The 16,246-nt window shown below is 63.7% G+C and overlaps 4 protein-coding genes across 10 annotated transcripts; 2 read left to right on the top strand and 2 right to left on the bottom strand.

The window, feature by feature from the left end:
- The first annotated feature begins 249 nt into the window (after positions 1-249).
- SDHC (succinate dehydrogenase complex subunit C) lies at positions 250-7,192 on the top strand. 6 transcript variants are annotated; one of them, XM_046904056.1, is made up of 7 exons: positions 250-407; positions 1,759-1,938; positions 3,353-3,409; positions 3,896-3,997; positions 4,322-4,479; positions 5,801-5,964; positions 6,815-7,192. In XM_046904056.1, the coding sequence occupies exons 2-7, from the start codon at positions 1,862-1,864 to the stop codon at positions 6,917-6,919; spliced, it is 663 nt and encodes a 220-aa protein (XP_046760012.1). In that variant the 5' UTR covers positions 250-407; positions 1,759-1,861; the 3' UTR covers positions 6,920-7,192. The 6 variants fall into 6 exon arrangements, with proteins under 6 accessions (XP_046760012.1, XP_024999422.1, XP_024999419.2 ...); XM_025143654.3 differs by lacking the exon at positions 1,759-1,938 and having other exon boundaries at positions 250-292; positions 4,322-4,383; XM_025143651.3 differs by lacking the exon at positions 1,759-1,938 and having other exon boundaries at positions 250-292.
- A 429-nt stretch (positions 7,193-7,621) lies between these two features.
- CFAP126 (cilia and flagella associated protein 126) lies at positions 7,622-9,836 on the bottom strand. The gene is made up of 5 exons (XM_025143655.3): positions 9,790-9,836; positions 9,582-9,644; positions 9,176-9,256; positions 8,926-9,102; positions 7,622-7,925 (listed from the first exon to the last, which is right to left on the bottom strand). Exons 1-5 carry the CDS (start codon positions 9,814-9,816, stop codon positions 7,686-7,688), a joined length of 588 nt encoding a protein of 195 aa, XP_024999423.1. The 5' UTR covers positions 9,817-9,836; the 3' UTR covers positions 7,622-7,685.
- Positions 9,837-10,168: 332 nt separating this feature from the next.
- Positions 10,169-15,487, bottom strand: VSIG8 (V-set and immunoglobulin domain containing 8). Of its 2 annotated transcripts, none has more exons than XM_040652645.2 (7): positions 15,370-15,487; positions 14,730-14,905; positions 14,111-14,312; positions 13,120-13,284; positions 11,626-11,748; positions 11,410-11,548; positions 10,169-10,747 (listed from the first exon to the last, which is right to left on the bottom strand). In XM_040652645.2, exons 1-7 carry the CDS (start codon positions 15,416-15,418, stop codon positions 10,579-10,581), a joined length of 1,023 nt encoding a protein of 340 aa, XP_040508579.1. In that variant the 5' UTR covers positions 15,419-15,487; the 3' UTR covers positions 10,169-10,578. The 2 variants fall into 2 exon arrangements, with proteins under 2 accessions (XP_040508579.1, XP_040508580.1); XM_040652646.2 differs by having other exon boundaries at positions 10,169-10,741.
- On the top strand, positions 13,278-14,235 carry LOC121107595 (cell wall integrity and stress response component 2-like). The gene is made up of 2 exons (XM_040652647.2): positions 13,278-13,511; positions 13,569-14,235. Exon 2 carries the CDS (start codon positions 13,573-13,575, stop codon positions 13,942-13,944), a length of 372 nt encoding a protein of 123 aa, XP_040508581.1. The 5' UTR covers positions 13,278-13,511; positions 13,569-13,572; the 3' UTR covers positions 13,945-14,235.
- Positions 15,488-16,246: the final 759 nt, after the last annotated feature.

Genomic DNA, 16,246 nt, shown 5'->3' with positions numbered 1-16,246 from the left:
GGATATGAGGTATGGGGGCACAGGGACATATGGACAGTGGGACATGGGGACGGACGGACACGGGGACATGGGGACAGAGGGACGCGGGGACACACGGGCAGGGATTCGGGACACGTTCTGTCCCCGCGGCTCCCGCAGGGCTCCGTTTTGGGGTGAAAAGCCGCACTTTGGGGTTCACCGCAGCGCGCACCGCAGCACCGGGACAGCGCCCGGCGGGCGGCGGGGAGCGGAAGTGCGTCACGGCGACTTCCGGTTGAGCGGAGCGCTTCAAGATGGCGGCGCTGGTGTTGAGGTGACTCCGTGCGGGCGGGGCTTTTCGTGTCTCGCATTTCCGTGTCCCCACACCTCCCGTGTCCGCTCCGTCCCGGGGCTGCGAGGTGTCCTCTCCGAGGCCGGGATCCCACCGGGTGCGGCTCCTCCGGGCCGCGCTGCGCTGTACCGGCGGGCTCGGGCCTGTGCGCTGCTGGGGGGCCTGAAGGGGGGCGGGGGGGGAACAACACAGAGTTGGGTGCCGCGGTGTGAGGGCGCAGCGCTGTCAGAGAGCGGCCGGGAGGGGGTGCGGGGGTGGGGAGGGGTCCGTAGGGCAAAACCTCGGGGCTGGAGGGGCTGCGGGCCTTCAGAGGGGCACCCGGGGAGGGGGGAGATGGAGGGGCGGCCTCGCGTTGGCCGTACGGGAGCCGATGGCCGCTCGTGGCACGGAGCTGCGCCGGGGGAGGGGCGGGGCGGGGGGTGAATTTGTGCTGCCCCAGAGGGTGAATTTGTGCACCCAGAGGCTGCCTCACACAATGGGGGGTGTGGGGAGGGGGGGGGGGGGGAACAGCGGTGCAGCTCCAAACAAGGAGAGCAGAGCAGAGCTGTGTGCCCACAGCCCGCAGTTCCCTCAGCCTTCGCTGTTTCTGTACGTGGAATGAAAATGAGAGCATTGCTGCCACCCAACACAGAGCTGTTGGAGCTCAGGGAGCGTTTGGGGACGGCTGTCACACAACGGGGTTCACTTTTAGCTCCTTAAGCACAGCCCCGTGCTGGGCAGAAGGTCCTCTTTCCCTTTTTGACCCCCCAGCAGAAGGGTTTTGTCCCCCCCTTTCCTTCCTGCCTCTGCTGACGGCCGTTCTGCTCTTTGCCCATCGGCTCCAAAGCGGTGTTTGGGGTTTCGTTCTCCCGCGTTCCCTCTGTGGCAGCGTGGAGCTTTTTGTTCCCTGTGCCCGTGGCTTCAAAAGCAGAACTGTGCCGTGTGGTCGCAGCGGGGCTCGGGGAGCAGCACAAAAGCAAAGCTGTGGTTTGAAGGCTTCGCCTCCTGTCTGTCCCCGCCTGCGTGAGGAGAGAGCATTTCTCACCACCGAGGGCTGTTTTGGCTGTTGTTTTTAGGATATGTGCTTATATGTGGTATGGGAGAAAATCTGAGCTGATTGGGGGGGGCTGGAGGGGAAGGAACAGCTTGGAGCATGAGAAGGAATGGAGAGGATGGGTGCTTGGCACAGAGGGACGTGGATTGCTTCGCTGCAGGGCTGTGCTTTGTTTCACTGAGGGGAGACGCAGTGCTCTGCATCAGAAGAGATGTGAAAGGTGTGGTGGGAGGATGGGGGGGGGGTTTGTAGTGTGGGGAAACGCGGTGCTGTGGGGTTTGTCCTTGGTTGGAATGGCGTGTGTGGTTCAGAGCTGTCTCTGTCCTCCTCACAGCCCTCAGCAGCTTCTGAGTGAGGGGGGATACGGGGTGGGGAAAGGGCTGAGGGTGTGAGTGAGGTGTGTGAATGCCTGCAGGCAGAGATTGCAGCTCGGCTCTCCTTTATGTGCTGTGGGGCTGAGGGCGACCAGAGCTGACCCCACAGGGACGCAAAGGCTTCGTTGTCCCCACGGTGGATAAATGGAGGTGGTGGAGATTTGGAAGCGAGCTGCTCTTCGGTCAACAGCAAAGCTGGGAGTGCAGAGAGATGAGCTCAGGTGGGGGTCGGAGAGCTGGGATTTGGGTTTGGGGTGGGATCCACACTGCCCGATGATCCGTCTGCATTGGGAGGCTGTGCTGCCTCAGGGGAAGGAAACATCCTAAGGGTGGTTTGTGTACAGAGGAGATGGGGCAGCTCCTAAAGGGTTATGTACAGGAGATGGGGCAGCTCCTAAAGGGTTATGTACAGGAGATGGGGCAGCTCCTAAAGGTTTATGTGCAGGAGATGGGGCAGCTCCTGAAGGGTTATGTACAGAGGAGATGGGGCAGCTCCTAAAGGGTTATGTACAGGAGATGGGGCAGCTCCTAAAGGGTTATGTACAGGAGATGGGGCAGCTCCTAAAGGGTTATGTACAGGAGATGGGGCAGCTCCTAAAGGGTTATGTACAGAGGAGATGGGGCAGCTCACAGCAGTGGAGCCTCTGTGCTCACACCTGGAGGAGTGCTGACCTGCAGCTGTTTGTGCAGCCACACGAAGGCAAAGCTTCACTTCTCCCCCCCTGCCAGCCAAACGGTGGGAGGTGCAGGGCCAGATGTTGGTGTGTTGGAGGAGATTAATCACCGTTTGTTGTCCTGCTGCAGATGAATGCTCCAAGCAGTGCTCCACGCCTCCTTCTTTGTCCTTCGTGGCCGTGCTGTAGATTCCAACCCACATCTGCAAGCGCTCGAGCTGCGCCGGGCCGGGGGCTGCCACGGCTCCTGGAGAGCTGCCCTTCAATGTCCCATCACAATCGCTGCCATTGCTCTGCAGAGAGCAGCTCCCACTCCTCCGGGTGCCATAAAACCCTTCTTTTTTTGCCTCCTGCCCGCAGCTGAAGTGCTGTCACAGCGTTCTGCTGCCTCCCCAGTGCTCAGAGCTGCCATGAACCGCCGGCACGAGGGCCCCAATGGGCGTTCGGAGGAAGGGGGGGGGGGGTGGTGAGGTGTCCCTCGGGCACGGTGGGGGTTTGGGATGTGTGTCCCCGGGGACGTGTGCCCCCTCCCCTTTCATCCCCGCAGGGAGGGAGGCGGATTGCCTCGGCGTGGCTGTGAGATTGGAGCGCTGTTTGTGTGTGCCGTGTGAGCGAGGTGTGACAGCTGAGCAGGGCAGTGATGGGCTGTCACACAGAGCGAGGCCGTGGGCACAGGCTGGAGGCCCCAGCGAAGAGCAGGGAGGTTTTAGGGGGAGGATCATAGGATCACAGCCTGCTTGGGTCTGGAGGGACCTCACAGCCCCACAGCTGTGGGTTGGCTGCCCTCATTGGCTCACGCTGCCCGGGGCTCCATCCGTACCCGGGCTCAGAGCCACATCCTCACCCATGCAGCCTGATTTTAGGACTCCAAGCGCTGCAGAGGTGCATCCTGACCCCACAACGTCAGCATTTCATGCATTTCTTTGGCACTCACGGAGTTTCTCCCTCTCTTCTCTTACAGATGCGTCGCTCGGCGGTGCCTCCTGGCCCGGCTCAGCCCCGGCCCCTCCGTGCACCAGTGAGTATGGGGCTCTATGGGGAGCAATGGGATTCACTTCTCCCCGTGGGATCCCATCCTATCTGCTCCCTCATTCTGCCCCACGTGTTGGCTGAGCGCGGTGTGTTATCCTTACCCTCAGTGGGGCAGCAGTGGTGCTGTCACTGCTCCGTGTCGCAGCCCTGAGCCTGAGGAGGGCTGGGAGCTGCAGGAGCTCTCACTGCCACGCTTCGCACTGCTGGGCTGAAGGAGAAACAACTTATTTTCTGCTCGATTGGGCTGTGAGTGTAATTGCAGTGTGATCTCAGGCACCTTAAATGACACGCTCGTTATTTGGTGTGCCATTTTGCCACTGCTGTTGGCAGGAAGGAGCAGACTGTGTGCTGTCAGTGCTACGTGAGGTGTTCTCTCATCTCCTGCCCCCCCCATATGTGTGCTGCTGCTGAGTGGTGGCTGCATTTTGGCACCCTGAGGTGCAGAGCTGCCCAACCCCTTCTTCTTTTGCAGCGTTGTCCCTATGGCCACCACAGCCAAGGAGGAGATGGCTCGTTTCTGGGAGAAGAACACCAAATCCAGCCGTCCTTTGTCCCCTCACATCTCCATTTACAAGTAAGGCTTCGTGTGGGAGCACCAACGTGGGTCTGGGGGCCGCACACCCCCACTTCCCAAGGCAGGATGCTGACAGCCCCCCCCCTCCATTGGAGCTTTCTCAGCAGACGCCCTTCCCAGCTCTGTGCCATTTGCCATTCCCAGACTGCCTCTGCACATTCCCCACTCCCTCCCTTTTCTCTCTGCCCGGATTCCTGGGATAACTGAATGCAGAACCCCCACCCGGGGCTGCAGAGCTGTCCAGGAACATCGAGCTGTGCCTCGTCCCACTGCTCCCTGCCCCCCCCGTGCCCCCATTTTGCTGACAGATTGCTTCCTTTGCAGGTGGTCGCTGCCCATGGCCATGTCCATCACGCACCGCGGCACCGGCGTTGCTCTCAGCTTAGGTGTGTGCACCTCCAGCTGCTGTGGGCTTCAGAGCTGTGGCTGCTGGCATAGCTTTATCTCCCCGTGCCTCTCCAGTTGTAACTCTGCCTTCAGCCGTGGGTTTTGTTCCCTCCTACCCCCCCATTCCCCCCCCCCCACACCCCCAGTGCTGCAGCAGCTCCGGGAAGCGACGCTGTGCTGTGTTTAAACCCTCAAAGCCTTCGTAGCACTGCTTCCATGGTGAGCTGCTGCCTTCTTCCACACCTCCCCCCACGAGGGAATGAACCGCTCCGCTCCTCAGCCCTTCTGTGTCTGCCCAGCACAGTGCTGACCCCCCCCGGGCCCCCTCAGGAGGGCAGTGCTGACAGCAGGCAGAGCTCCGGGGGTCCCCCATAGCGCAGGTGGAGCATTTCAGCTTCCTGAGAGTGGGAATCCCAGTGGGGGAGAAGGCAGTGCTGGCATCAGAAGTGATAAACCCCCCCCCCACAGTGATGGTGTGACTCAACCAGAGGACGTTTGGCTTTGAAAGGCAGCTTTATTTCCACCATGGCAGCAGCAGATGGGGCTTCCCTGACAGCTCAGGGGGTGAGCAGAAGGAGCTGGGATGGCTCCTGCAGGAGGGCACAGAGAGAAAAGGGGCTGAGGAAACACCCACAGGGGTGGGGATGTGCGTCCCTCATCCTGAGAGTGAGCAGCCAGGGGTGCTGCGAGCACTCAGCTTTGGGGTTTCACCTCCGGGACCATAGGGGTGCACCCAACCCTGCGGGGTGAGGTCCCAAAGCTGGCAGTGCTGCTGCGTTTTCTGCTGCCACGTAAAGGAACCCATTGATTTGCCCTGATGGGAAAGCAGCCCCTTTGCAGGCTGCTGGAGCACGGAGGCAAAATGCTGCTGCTCAGAAGAGGGAAGTGCTCATCTCCTCTCCAGCAAAGGCTGTCATTATGGGATGCTCTTCCCTTCCTGCGCTCCTCACAAAGGGGGGTTGAGGAGAGATGAGTGAGGCAGCAGTGAGGGCTGCAATCAGCGCAGCAGTGGGCACTGCTGTTCTTTGAGCAGCACCATCTGGAGAGAACCTCGTGGCTTCAAAGCGATGAGGAGGAGCTGTAGGGTCCCCGCAGGGCTGTCTGTGTGCCTGCTGGGGGGGGAGGAGCTGCTGCCCCCCACTTGTGGGGCTGTATTGCTGCCTCCCACCCCGGCTGAACCTTCAGGCTGCCCCATCTGCAGTTGAGCTCCCACCGCTCTGCTCTGTGCCCTCAGCGCAGGACCCACACCCCATGCATTGCTGCCCCACATGGAGACCCCCGCAGCCCATGGGGTGCTCCGTCCCAGCACAACCAACCCTCCCATCGTGCAGGGCAGCCCCCCCTCCCTCTCTTCGCCCCCAAACCTCTCCTGGGGGTGCCGTACCCCCCCATAACCATCACTCTCTGTCCCTGCAGGCGTTTCTCTCTTCAGCCTGGCTGCTTTGCTGCTCCCGGAGCAGTTCCCTCACTACGTGGCCGTGGTGAAATCCCTCAGCCTGAGCCCCGCTCTCATCTACTCTGCTAAATTCGCCCTGGTCTTCCCCCTCTCCTACCACACCTGGAATGGAATCCGACACCTCGTGAGTGAGCTGCGTGTGTTGGTGTGCGGTGCCGTGAGGGGAGGACGCCGTGCTGGCTGTGGGATGTGGGCAAGGTGCCCTTGGGAACAGGAATTAATCTCCTCAGAGCTATTTCTGGCTGTGTTTAAGCTGCAAACAGCAGCTCTGTGCTTCGTGGAGCAGCGTGGTTATCCGGAGCATCCCCTGCTCCGTGTGTGTCCCCCCTATGGGGCGCAGGTGAGCCCTACAGGGCGGCCACCCTTTGCTCCTCACCCCCTCCCCTGCCGTGCTGTGATTTGCAGTGCTCTGAGCTGATGAATGAGCCCAGAAGACGCTTTGCAGGGCTCTGCAGGTGGCGACCCCAAACTTCTGTGTGCGGGGAAGGAGGGAGGGGTGGGAACGGGGCGGGACGTGCAGCTTTTTGAGGCTGCTTTGGTGTTTCTGCAGCTCCGTAACCTATTTTATTTCCATCGGTGGGAGGGGAGGGAGCAGAGAGCAGCAGCTGCTGCTGTGGAGCAACGCTGGGGATTAAGGGGAGCTCTGATTATGGGAGGGGGAGGGGGGGGGGATAAACTGCCTCCGTGTGGCACAGCCTGGGAGACCCCCAATGGAAAGGATGGGGGGGGTTCAACTAAAAGAGGGGTATTTGGGTCGGCTGTGAGGAGCAAATCCTTCACCCGGAGGCACAGAGCTGTGGGCGCCCCATCCCTGGAGGTGCCCCACACTGCATGTGGGGCTCTGGGCAGTGTGGGGGGGCAGCAGTGGGGCCGGATGGGGGGGTGGGGGGGGGGGGTGTGAGGGCCCTTCTGCCCCCACGAGGGTCCTTTTCCCCTCCTGCTGCCGTAACTCCGCCTCTCTTCTCCCCCTCCAGGTGTGGGATATGGGGAAGGGCTTCAAACTCAGCCAGGTGGAGCAGTCGGGGGTTGTGGTGCTGATTCTGACGCTGCTCTCCTCCGCGGCCATCGCAGCGATGTAACGCAGCCCCCCCCCCTTTCCCCCCCCCCCCCCCCCCCCCCATCGGCCGCCTCCCAAATGGTGGCCCATCGGTTCCATCTCAGCCCACGTGGATGGATAACGGGGGGGGGGGGGGAGGGCAGCACCGCCGCCCCCTCCCCGTCGTGTGGGTGGGCGGAGAGGTTCAGCCCCGCTCTGTGCGCATCGCAGGGGGGCGCTGTGCCGGGGGGGTTCCGCCCCCTTTGGGGCACTGTTTGCAGCGCAGCCCCTTTGCAATAAAGCGGCTTTGATCGTTCTGCTCGGGTTGAGCCGCTGTTCTTTGGCCCTGAGGGGGGGGGGGGGGGGGGGCGGTTGGCATTGAAACGAAGGGAACCGCGGCTTTAAAACCCTCCGGGGCCGTCGGTGGAGCGCCGACCTTTGGAGTTCGGGCGCGGGGCCGCTTTGATGCGGGGCCGCTTTGATGCGGGGCTGCCGACGTTGCGGGGGGGGGGGGGGGATTTCCTCCCCCACTCTGTGTGCGCTTTCGGGGCTCCGACTGCGCCCGGGGGGTCTTTTTGCTGCGGTTCGGTGGCTTTGGGTGATCGCTTTGCAGAGGACCCCGGGGTGGATCCCCCCCCCCACCCCCCCCCCTTTCCCATTCCCAGCGCTGAATCCCGGCTCTGCGGGGGCTGCGATGGCGGCGGCCGTCCCCGCGGGGGGGTCCGTATGGCTGAGAGCCGAATCCTTTCAGCTTCGAGAGATGGGTTTTATTTGGAGCCGCAGAGCCGTTCTGCAGCTGCAAACGAAGCTCAGCTTTGGCTGCGCTCCGCCGGGTTCCGCTCTGTGCCTTCAGACGGGGCAGCGCCTTCGGGGTGGGCTTTGGCCCCACCTCTGCCCCGCGGTTCCCCCCGGGCTGCGTTCTGCCCCACGGCGTCGCTGCCCCATTGCTCCTCCAGCGCTGCTGTGGGTGAGGGCTGCGCTCCACGCGTGTCCTCATTGCCGCTCCGTGGCTCCGCGGTGGCGCTCAGAGCTCTGCAGCTCTCCTGGGGCTGTGGGGGGGGGGGATGGAGACGGAGGGGTGTGGGGAGAAGGAATGCACGGAGGTGGGGTTGGGGTTGGGAGCAGCTCTGCGTCAGGGATTGCTCCGAGCGGAGCGCTGTGAGCTCCTCCTGCGGGCAGCGCTGAGTGTGGGGACGGAGGGGGGGATTTGGGGGGACCCCGGGGGAGGAGGGGGGAGTGGTGACCCCCTGCCCGCTGTGCGGCACACGGCCGTGTGGGACCCCAAAGTGCGGTGTGGGGCTCTGCTGCCGTCTCGGGAAACGCTTCGGGTTGGGGAGGGGGCACTCCGTGTGGGGGAGGGGCTGTGGGTCTGCGGGGGGGGACGGGGGGACAGAAAGGGTGACAGAGAAAAGGTGTCGCGGTGATACGGCTCAGTGGCCACCACTGGCAGCAGAGTGACACGGTGATGTCATGGTGATGAGGTGCCATGATGTCATGGTGATGTCATGGTGATGTCACGGTGATGAGGTGCCACGGTGCCATGATGTCATGGTGATGTCATGGTGATGAGGTGCCATGGTGTCATTGTGATGTCCTGGTGATGTCACAGTGATGTCATGGTGTTAAGGTGCCATGGTGTCGCGGTGATGTCACGGAGATGTCGCCGTGATGCCATGGTGATGTCACAGTGATGTCATGGTGATGAGGTGCCTTGGTGATGTCATGGTGATAACGTGCCATGATGTCATGGTGATGTCACGGTGATGTCACGGTGCTGAGGTGCCGTGGTGCTGTGACATCATGGTGACATCATGGTGAGTGATGTCATGGTGACAAGGTGCCGTGATGTCACGGTGATGTCATGGTGATGTGATGCCATGGTGCTGTGATGTCATGGTGATGTCATGGTGATGAGGTGCCATGATGTTATGGTAGTGAGGTGCCATGGTGTCATGGTGATGTCATGGTGATGTCATGGTGATGAGGTGCCGTGATGTCACGGTGATGTCACAGTGACGTCACGGTGACGAGGTGCCCCGCGCCCCCCACCTGCCCGCAGATGACGGTGCCGCCCCCATTGCAGGCGGTGCTGAGCGCTGTGGGGGTTCGGATCCACCCGCAGAGCTGCGCGGCGGCGGCGGCCGATCGGGCGGTGAGGTTCAGCTTTGGGGGGGGAATCCTGGCCGGCATTTCCCACGTCCCCACAAACGTCCCCCAGGGGGACACCTGCGGGGGGGCGGCGCTCAGGGGGGGGGCAGTGCTGATGGGGGGTGGGGGGGGTGGGGGGGGCTGCACTCACCTGGGAGCGCCGCACGGAGGGCAGCAGATGGCCGCGGTCGTTGGCCAAAGGCTGAGTGGAGCCGTCCCGGGGGGAGGGGCGCTGCGGGGGGGGGGGGGGGATAAGGTGGGATGGGGGGGGGGGGTGAAGTGGGGTGGGGAGGTGGGGGATATGGGGGGTCGGGGATGGGGGCGCAGAGGGAGGGTTTGGAGGGGGGGGATCCAATGGGGATGGGATGGAGGCGGGGGGGGGTCGTGGGGGGGGAGGGGGGATAGAATTGGCGGGGGGGGAGGTCTGGGGGGGATGGAGGGTGGCGTTGGGGTTGGGGGGGGTGGAGGTGTCCCATCGGGGTGGGGGATGGGGGGGGGGGGTCCAGGCGGCCCCGGTGGGGCGGGGGGGGGGCGGGGGGGTCGCGGTGTTGCCGTACCCGCCGGCAGTGCCGGGCGACGCTCCAGTTCTGCAGGCGGGGAGCGCTGAAGGCGTCCTCGTACTGCGGGGGGGGGCGCAGCGCTGTGTGGGCGGCTCCCCCCGGGGCGGTATCCGCGAGTCCGGGTCCTCCCGGGGGCGGTTAATCTGAACCCCCCCCCCGATCCCATCCCGTCCCGTCCCCCCCCCGTTGCAGCCCCGCTCCCCACCTGCCCCGCGCCGTACCGCGCCGCCATCACCGCGTCCTCCGTCTCCCGGCAACCGCCCCCCCCCCCACCGCCCCCCCCCCAACCCCGCGCTGTGACCCACAGCGCCCCCTGGCGGCCAAAGGGAGAAAAGCGGCCGCTGCTCCGCGGTTGGGGGTCGGAACGGTTCGGGCTTTGGGGTCGCCGTGTAGGATTAGGGGTTAAGGACGGGGCCCGGGTTGGGTTACCGCGGGGCGTGGTTGGGGGGCAGTGTGACGATGGGGGCCAATCCAAGCGTCGGGGTCGGGGTTGGGGGTCGTCCCGTCATAACGTCCGCTAAACCCCCATAAAGGCCACCCCCGGACCCCCCCCCCCTTTTTGGGACCACGCAGTGGGGCAGCGCTTCGTTCACTTTGGGTTTATTTCCTTTTTGTGATCCCTTCCCTTTATTTGTCTCTCTTTCTTTGCCATTCCCGGCTGCGGTTCCCGGTGCCGACGGCGTCTCCAACCAACACCGAATCGCTGCGGCCAATCGTGGGGGGGGGGGAGGGGGGGGGGCGGCACCGGGCAGTGGGGGGGATGGGGGGGGGGAGGGGGGGGGGGCGCAACATCAGAAAGAAATAAATAGCGCCGGAACGGCGATAAAAAACGGCCCCAAAAGCAAAACGATCGCAATAATAACGACTCAACCCCCCAAAAGCCAACGGCGAACCCGAGAGCGCGTCGGGGGTTGAGGTGGGGGAAGAGGTGAATCTTTGGCTTCGATTTGCGTGGAGAACCCACGGAGGGGGGGCCGGGACCCCCGGCGGGGGGTTACAGAGCAGGGCAGGCCACCTGGTGCCGGATGCCTTCGTTGCAGAGCAGCGCGGCCGCGCGTTCGTCGCCGTCGCCGTGTTGGCACTGCATGTAGCTGATGCCGTGGGGGGAGTAGGGGTGGGCGCAGACGTTGCAGGTGCGAGTCATGGTGCCCCCCGTGCTGCTCCTGAGGGGAGGGGGGAGGCACAGAGAGCCCCCCCCGGGGCAGACGTCAGCGCCCGGAGGTGCCCAGAGGTGCTGTGAGCATTTGGGGGCTCCTATGGGTGCCATCGGCTCTCGGTTGGACCCCTTTGGTGGCAGCCATTGCTGCCGTAAGGATTTGGTGGGTCCTTTGGGCGCCATCAGCTCTTGGGTGGATCCATGGGGTCACCCGGAGGTGACACACGGTGGCCACACATACCTGGTGGCCCCCATTGATCCCCAATGGCACCCATTGATCCCCAGTGACACCCATTGCTCCTCAGTGGCACCCATTGATCCCCAATGGCACCCATTGCTCCCCAATGACACCCATTGATCCCCAATGACACCCATTGCTCCCCATTGCTCCCCAATGGCACCCATTGCTCCTCAGTGGCACCCATTGATCCCCAGTGGCCCCCATTGCTCCCCAATGACACTCATTGATCCCCAATGACACCCATTGCTCCCCAGTGGCACCCATTGCTTCCCATGGGGTCGGTGCCCGTCGGTGCCCACCCCACACCCCCACACGCCCCCATGTCCCCACACACCCCCATATCCACATCCCACACCCCCACACCTCCGTACCCCCACGTCCCCGTGCCCACACGTCCCCACCTCCGCCCCCACATCCCCGCCCCTCACCTGCACTCGCTGCAGGTCCTCTGGCACTCCTTCCTGCGGTAGCGGCACAGCAGAGCCCCGATGAGCAGCCCCAGGAGGCTGAGCAGCAGCAGTGAGCCCAACACGGAGCCCACGATGACGCCCGCCTGGCGGCCGCCCCCTATGGGGACACAGACAGCCCGTCACCGTCACGGCCGCCCCACGGGGACCCCCGAACCCCCCCCTGGTGGCACTCACTCTGCGCGGGGCTGAGTGTGAGCTGACACGTGGCGTAGCCCACGCGGTTGGTGACGCGGCATTGGTAGACGCCGGCGTGGGCCTCCGACACACTGCGGATCAGGAGATCACCGGGAGCGCGGCCTGCGGGGAGGGGGTGGGGGTCAGCGGGGGGAGGTGGGGGGGGATGTGGGGATGGATTTGGGGATATACGTGGGGACACACGGGGGGGGCATACATAGGGACATAGATGGGGAAATACATGGGGTGTAGGTACATGGGGACATGGAGTGGGGCGATATGGGGACATGGGGACACAGGGGCATAGAGTGCAGGGATATGGGACATGGGACATGGGGACACAGGGATAGGGGCGTGGGGACATGGGGATATACGTGGGGACATACATGGGGACACGTGGATATACATGGGGACACACATGGGGGCATACATGGGGATATGGGGTGCAGGGACATGGGGATATGGGGATATGGGGACGGGGGACATGGAGTGGGGCGATATGGGGACATGGGGACACAGGGGTATGGGGTCACAGGGGCATAGAGTGCAGGGATATGGGACATGGGGACACAGGGATAGGGGTGTGGGGACACGGGGATATACGTGGGGACACACATGGGGACATACATGGGGACATGGGGTGCAGAGGAAAGGGGACATGGGGATATGGGAACATGGGGTGCTTGGGAACATGGAGACACGGGGTGCAGGGAGGTGGGGACACAGGGATGTAGGGACACGGGGACAGAGGGACGTGGGTGTGCAGGGACATGGGGACACACGGACATGCATTCACACGGACGTGGGTGCACACCGACATGGGGACACACGGGGGGTGGGGGGGTGAGGGCACTGCTGGTGGGTTTTGGAGCACACAGATGGGAGCACGCATGGATGGGGCGATGGTGAACACAGAGACACGGATATGAACACGGCTATGGGCACCCGTGGGCAGAGCACACGCGTGTATGGACATCCACGGATGTGGTTGTATGTGGAGATGGGAACACGCGGACACGGGAACACACAAATATGGGCACCCACATCCATCTACACCCATGCTGCACACAGATGTGTGAACACACGGACCTGAGTGCACACAGCCATGGGAACACACGGACATGGGAACACACAGACACAGGAACACACGGACATGGGAACACACGGACACGGGAACACACGGACATGGGAACACACGGACACAGGAACACATGGACACGGGAACACACGGACACGGGAACACACGGACACGGGAACACACGGACATGGGAACACACGGACACGGGAACACACAGCCATGGGAACACACGGACATGGGAACACACGGATGGGGGCACTGCTGGACACCCACGGACACGGAGCACGCAGACACAGCGGTGAGCCCACAGCCACAGACGGCCATCGGTGGGGATGAATACGGCCATGGCTACACACAGACGTGAGCCCCACACCCCACCCCAGCCGCTGTCCCCCCGGGGAGCCCCCACTGCCCACCTTGGATGGTTCCTTGGGGCAGCCGTCCTCCTCCGTATCCATCTGCCAGTTTGGCCCATTGGTAGGCGAGCGGTGCGGCCCCTCCTCGGCTGTAGCAGCGCAGCAGAACGCTGCCGCCATGCAGCTGATCCCCTTCGATCCAGCACTGCGGGACGGCCGGCTTCTCTGCGGGGCGAGGGGCAGCGTCACCACCAGGGGTATGGGCACCACCGGGGACATTGACACCACCGGGGATACGGTCATCACAGGGGATGTGGTCACTACCGGGGGCATCGTCATCACCTGTGCCACCATCACCACCAGGGACATGGTCACCACCGGGGTCGTGGTCACCACACGGGGCATTGTCACCACCACCAGGGACACTGTCTGTGGACACTGTCATCACCAGGGTCACGGTTACCACCACCAGGGTCATGGTTACCACCGGGGCCACCATCATCACCAGGGCTCATGGTCACCACCACCAGGGACACTGACTCCACTGTGGGCATTGTCACCACCGTGGTCATGGTCACCTCTGGGGCCACCATCGTCACCAGGGTCGTGGTCACCACCAGGGACACTGTCACCACCACCAGCGCCATGGTTACCACCAGGGCCACCGTCACCACTGGGGACACTGACACCACTGTGGACATTGTGAGCACCAGGGCCACGGTCACCTCTGGGGCCACCATCACCACCGGGGTCGTGGTCCCCACCGCCACCACCACCACCACCACCGCCACCATGGACAGCGTCACCACGTGGGACATTGACACCATCGGTGCCACCACTCCCACTGTGGACACGGTCACCATCAGTGCCACCGTCACCACCTGAGACACTGCCACCAGCAGGGAGGGACACGGCCACCCCCAGGGCCACCATCCCCACCATGGCCACCACCACCACCCCCAGGGACGTGGACACCACCATGGAGGGACACTGCCACCACCGGCGCCACCGCATCACGGCACCAACCAGCGCTGGGATGGGGGGGTCTCACCTTGCACGGTGACGATGACTTCGTGCACGGCCACGGTGTTCTTCTTGACACGGCACTGATAGGTGCCAGTGTCGGAGACCTGCAGGTCTGCCAGGCGGATGGAGGCGTCGTGCTGCCCGGGGTCGTTCTGCACGAAGGCCACGCGGTCCTGCAGCCCCGAACCGCTGCCGTAGTTGACGTGGTGGTCGTAGTAGGAAAGGAACTGGTTGGGGTGGAATGGGGGCGTGAGGGTGGGCAGAGGGGGCTGCTGCTCCCTCCCTGCTCCTTGCATGGCACTGCTGCATCCCCGCGTGTCCCTGCTTCCCTCCTGCATCCCTCCTGCTCCGTCCCTCCTTATCCCTTTGTCCTACCCCATATCTGCTCCTCCATCTCTCCTTGGCCATCCTTTCTTATCCCATCTCATCCCACCCCATCCCATCCCATCCCATCCCATCCCATCCCATCCCATCCCATCCCATCCCATCCCATCTCATCCCATCCCATCCCTCCTGTTCCATCCCTCCTCATCCCTTTCTCCTGCCCCATCCCTCCTCCATCCCTCCCCATCCTTTCTCCCTTCCGTCCCTCCATCCCCACCCCACCCCACAGGACGGTGCCATCTCGGTGACCCCACACTCACCACATTCTCGGGGCCGGTGCGCTCGGGCGTGATCTGGATCCACTCGATGCCCACGCCCTGGGGACCGTTGTCCTCGGGCTCGAGGACGTAGGGACAGCCCAGCTTCACTGAGTCGCCCTTGGCCAAGTACAGCACCTCACGGCCTTTGCTGTTGATCCTTACGGCCAGGAGGAGAGCTGGGGGAGAGGGGCAGCGTGTGAGCACCCTGACCCTGCGCCCCACAGCAGCCTGACCCCATAACCCACCCCACCCCAACCCTATAACCCACAGCACTCCAACCCTATAACCCAAAGTGCCCTGACCTTATACCCCACCCCATCCCAACCCTATGACCCACAGCACTCCAACCCTATAACCCGAAGTATCCTGACCCTATACCCCACCCCATCCCAATCCTGTAACCCACAGCACTCCAACCCCACCCCATCCCAACCCAACACCCCACAGCCCACATCTCCACATCACCCAACCCTCTGGGTCTTGGCTCCCCATCCGTGGATATCCCAACGGGATGGAGCGCCCATCGGTGTCGGCTCCGTTGGGGTCACTGTGGTCGCAGTGCCGCCCGCTCAGCTCGGGCTGTGGCACAGCCAACGTCCCCTCCATCCACCCCTGGTGACATCGGGGCCGTGGCACCCACCTGGCATGAGCCCCAGCAGCAGGAGCTGCCCGGCGCCGTGCCGTGCCATCGCGCTGCGGTGCCGGCGGTGAGGAGGAGGAGGAGGAGGAGTGCGGGCAGAGGAAGGCTCCGAGGCGACGAAGCACCACCCGGGACGAGCGGCCCTTTTACATGCTGGGCCCGGGTGCTCCTCCCTGTGGGGCGGATGCCTTTGGGATGACTGAGTGGCTCCGAGCTGTGCGTGAGCGATGCCGCCCTGCTCCACTCCCTACCCGGTAATTACGCTCTGCTGTGCCATGTGGGGTTGCATCCCATCAGAGCGGGGCTGGGGGCTGTAATGTGGGTATGGGGGCGATGGGGTGCTCTGCGGGGCCCGTTGCCAGCAGTGGGGTGGGGATTTGGGTCTGCAGACCCCACCGGGGGGGGTCTCACCCCGTGATAAGCAGCTGAGGGAGCAGTGGGGTTGGTGGGGGAAGATCCACCCGGGATCCATCGGAAGGGTCCCGAGGAGATGGCGGTGTCGCCCCACGCAGCCCCAAAAGGGTTTTGGTGTCGGAGAGGGACACAATTGCGGGAGCTTAAAGGTGTGGTTGGACCACGGGCTTAATCCCCTACAGATCCCTCCTCCAGTCCTGCCCCTTTGGCGCGGGGCACGGGGACGCCATCGCTGCAAGGGGACCACTGAGCCCACCTGGGTGACGTTGGGTGATGTGGGGTCGTGGTGGCAGCAGTGGGTCTGGGGAGGTGGGGATGGAGCAGGTGGGGACCTGCAGTGAGCGTGGATGGGTTGGGGACAGGAAAGGTACAGCAGTGGGTGCTGGGGACAGGGAGAGCGCAGCGGGACGGAAGGGTTGGGGACAGGGATGCCATACAGGTGACAAAGGCCACACGGGGGCTG

The sequence above is a fragment of the Gallus gallus genome, chromosome 25, assembly GCF_016699485.2.
Source record: "Gallus gallus isolate bGalGal1 chromosome 25, bGalGal1.mat.broiler.GRCg7b, whole genome shotgun sequence".
Classification (NCBI taxonomy): domain Eukaryota; kingdom Metazoa; phylum Chordata; class Aves; order Galliformes; family Phasianidae; genus Gallus; species Gallus gallus.
The sequence above is the reverse complement of the archived record's forward strand: the minus strand, read 5'-3'. Positions and strand labels throughout refer to the sequence as shown.

Bases quoted from the DNA above. Each gene is read 5' to 3' on its own strand.
- CFAP126 (XM_025143655.3), bottom strand. From the start codon at position 9,816: ATGGCGGCGCGGTACGGCGCGGGGCAG. The intron at 9,645-9,789 runs GTGGGGAGCGGG...CCCCCCCCGCAG, and splicing joins CGCGGTACGGCGCGGGGCAG to TACGAGGACGCCTTCAGCGC. The intron at 9,103-9,175 runs GTGAGTGCAGCC...GCCCCCCCGCAG, and splicing joins CCTCCGTGCGGCGCTCCCAG to GTGTCCCCCTGGGGGACGTT.
- VSIG8 (XM_040652645.2), bottom strand. From the start codon at position 15,418: ATGGCACGGCACGGCGCCGGGCAGCTCCTGCTGCTGGGGCTCATGCCA. The intron at 14,313-14,729 runs GTGAGTGTGGGG...CACCCCAACCAG, and splicing joins GCACCGGCCCCGAGAATGTG to TTCCTTTCCTACTACGACCA. The intron at 11,749-13,119 runs GTGGGCAGTGGG...CCCTCCCCGCAG, and splicing joins GCCCCAAGGAACCATCCAAG to GCCGCGCTCCCGGTGATCTC.
- LOC121107595 (XM_040652647.2), top strand. From the start codon at position 13,573: ATGGTCACCACCACCAGGGACACTGACTCCACTGTGGGCATTGTCACC.
- SDHC (XM_046904056.1), top strand. From the start codon at position 1,862: ATGGAGGTGGTGGAGATTTGGAAGCGAGCTGCTCTTCGGTCAACAGCA. The intron at 3,998-4,321 runs GTAAGGCTTCGT...CTTCCTTTGCAG, and splicing joins CCTCACATCTCCATTTACAA to GTGGTCGCTGCCCATGGCCA. The intron at 5,965-6,814 runs GTGAGTGAGCTG...CTCCCCCTCCAG, and splicing joins GGAATGGAATCCGACACCTC to GTGTGGGATATGGGGAAGGG.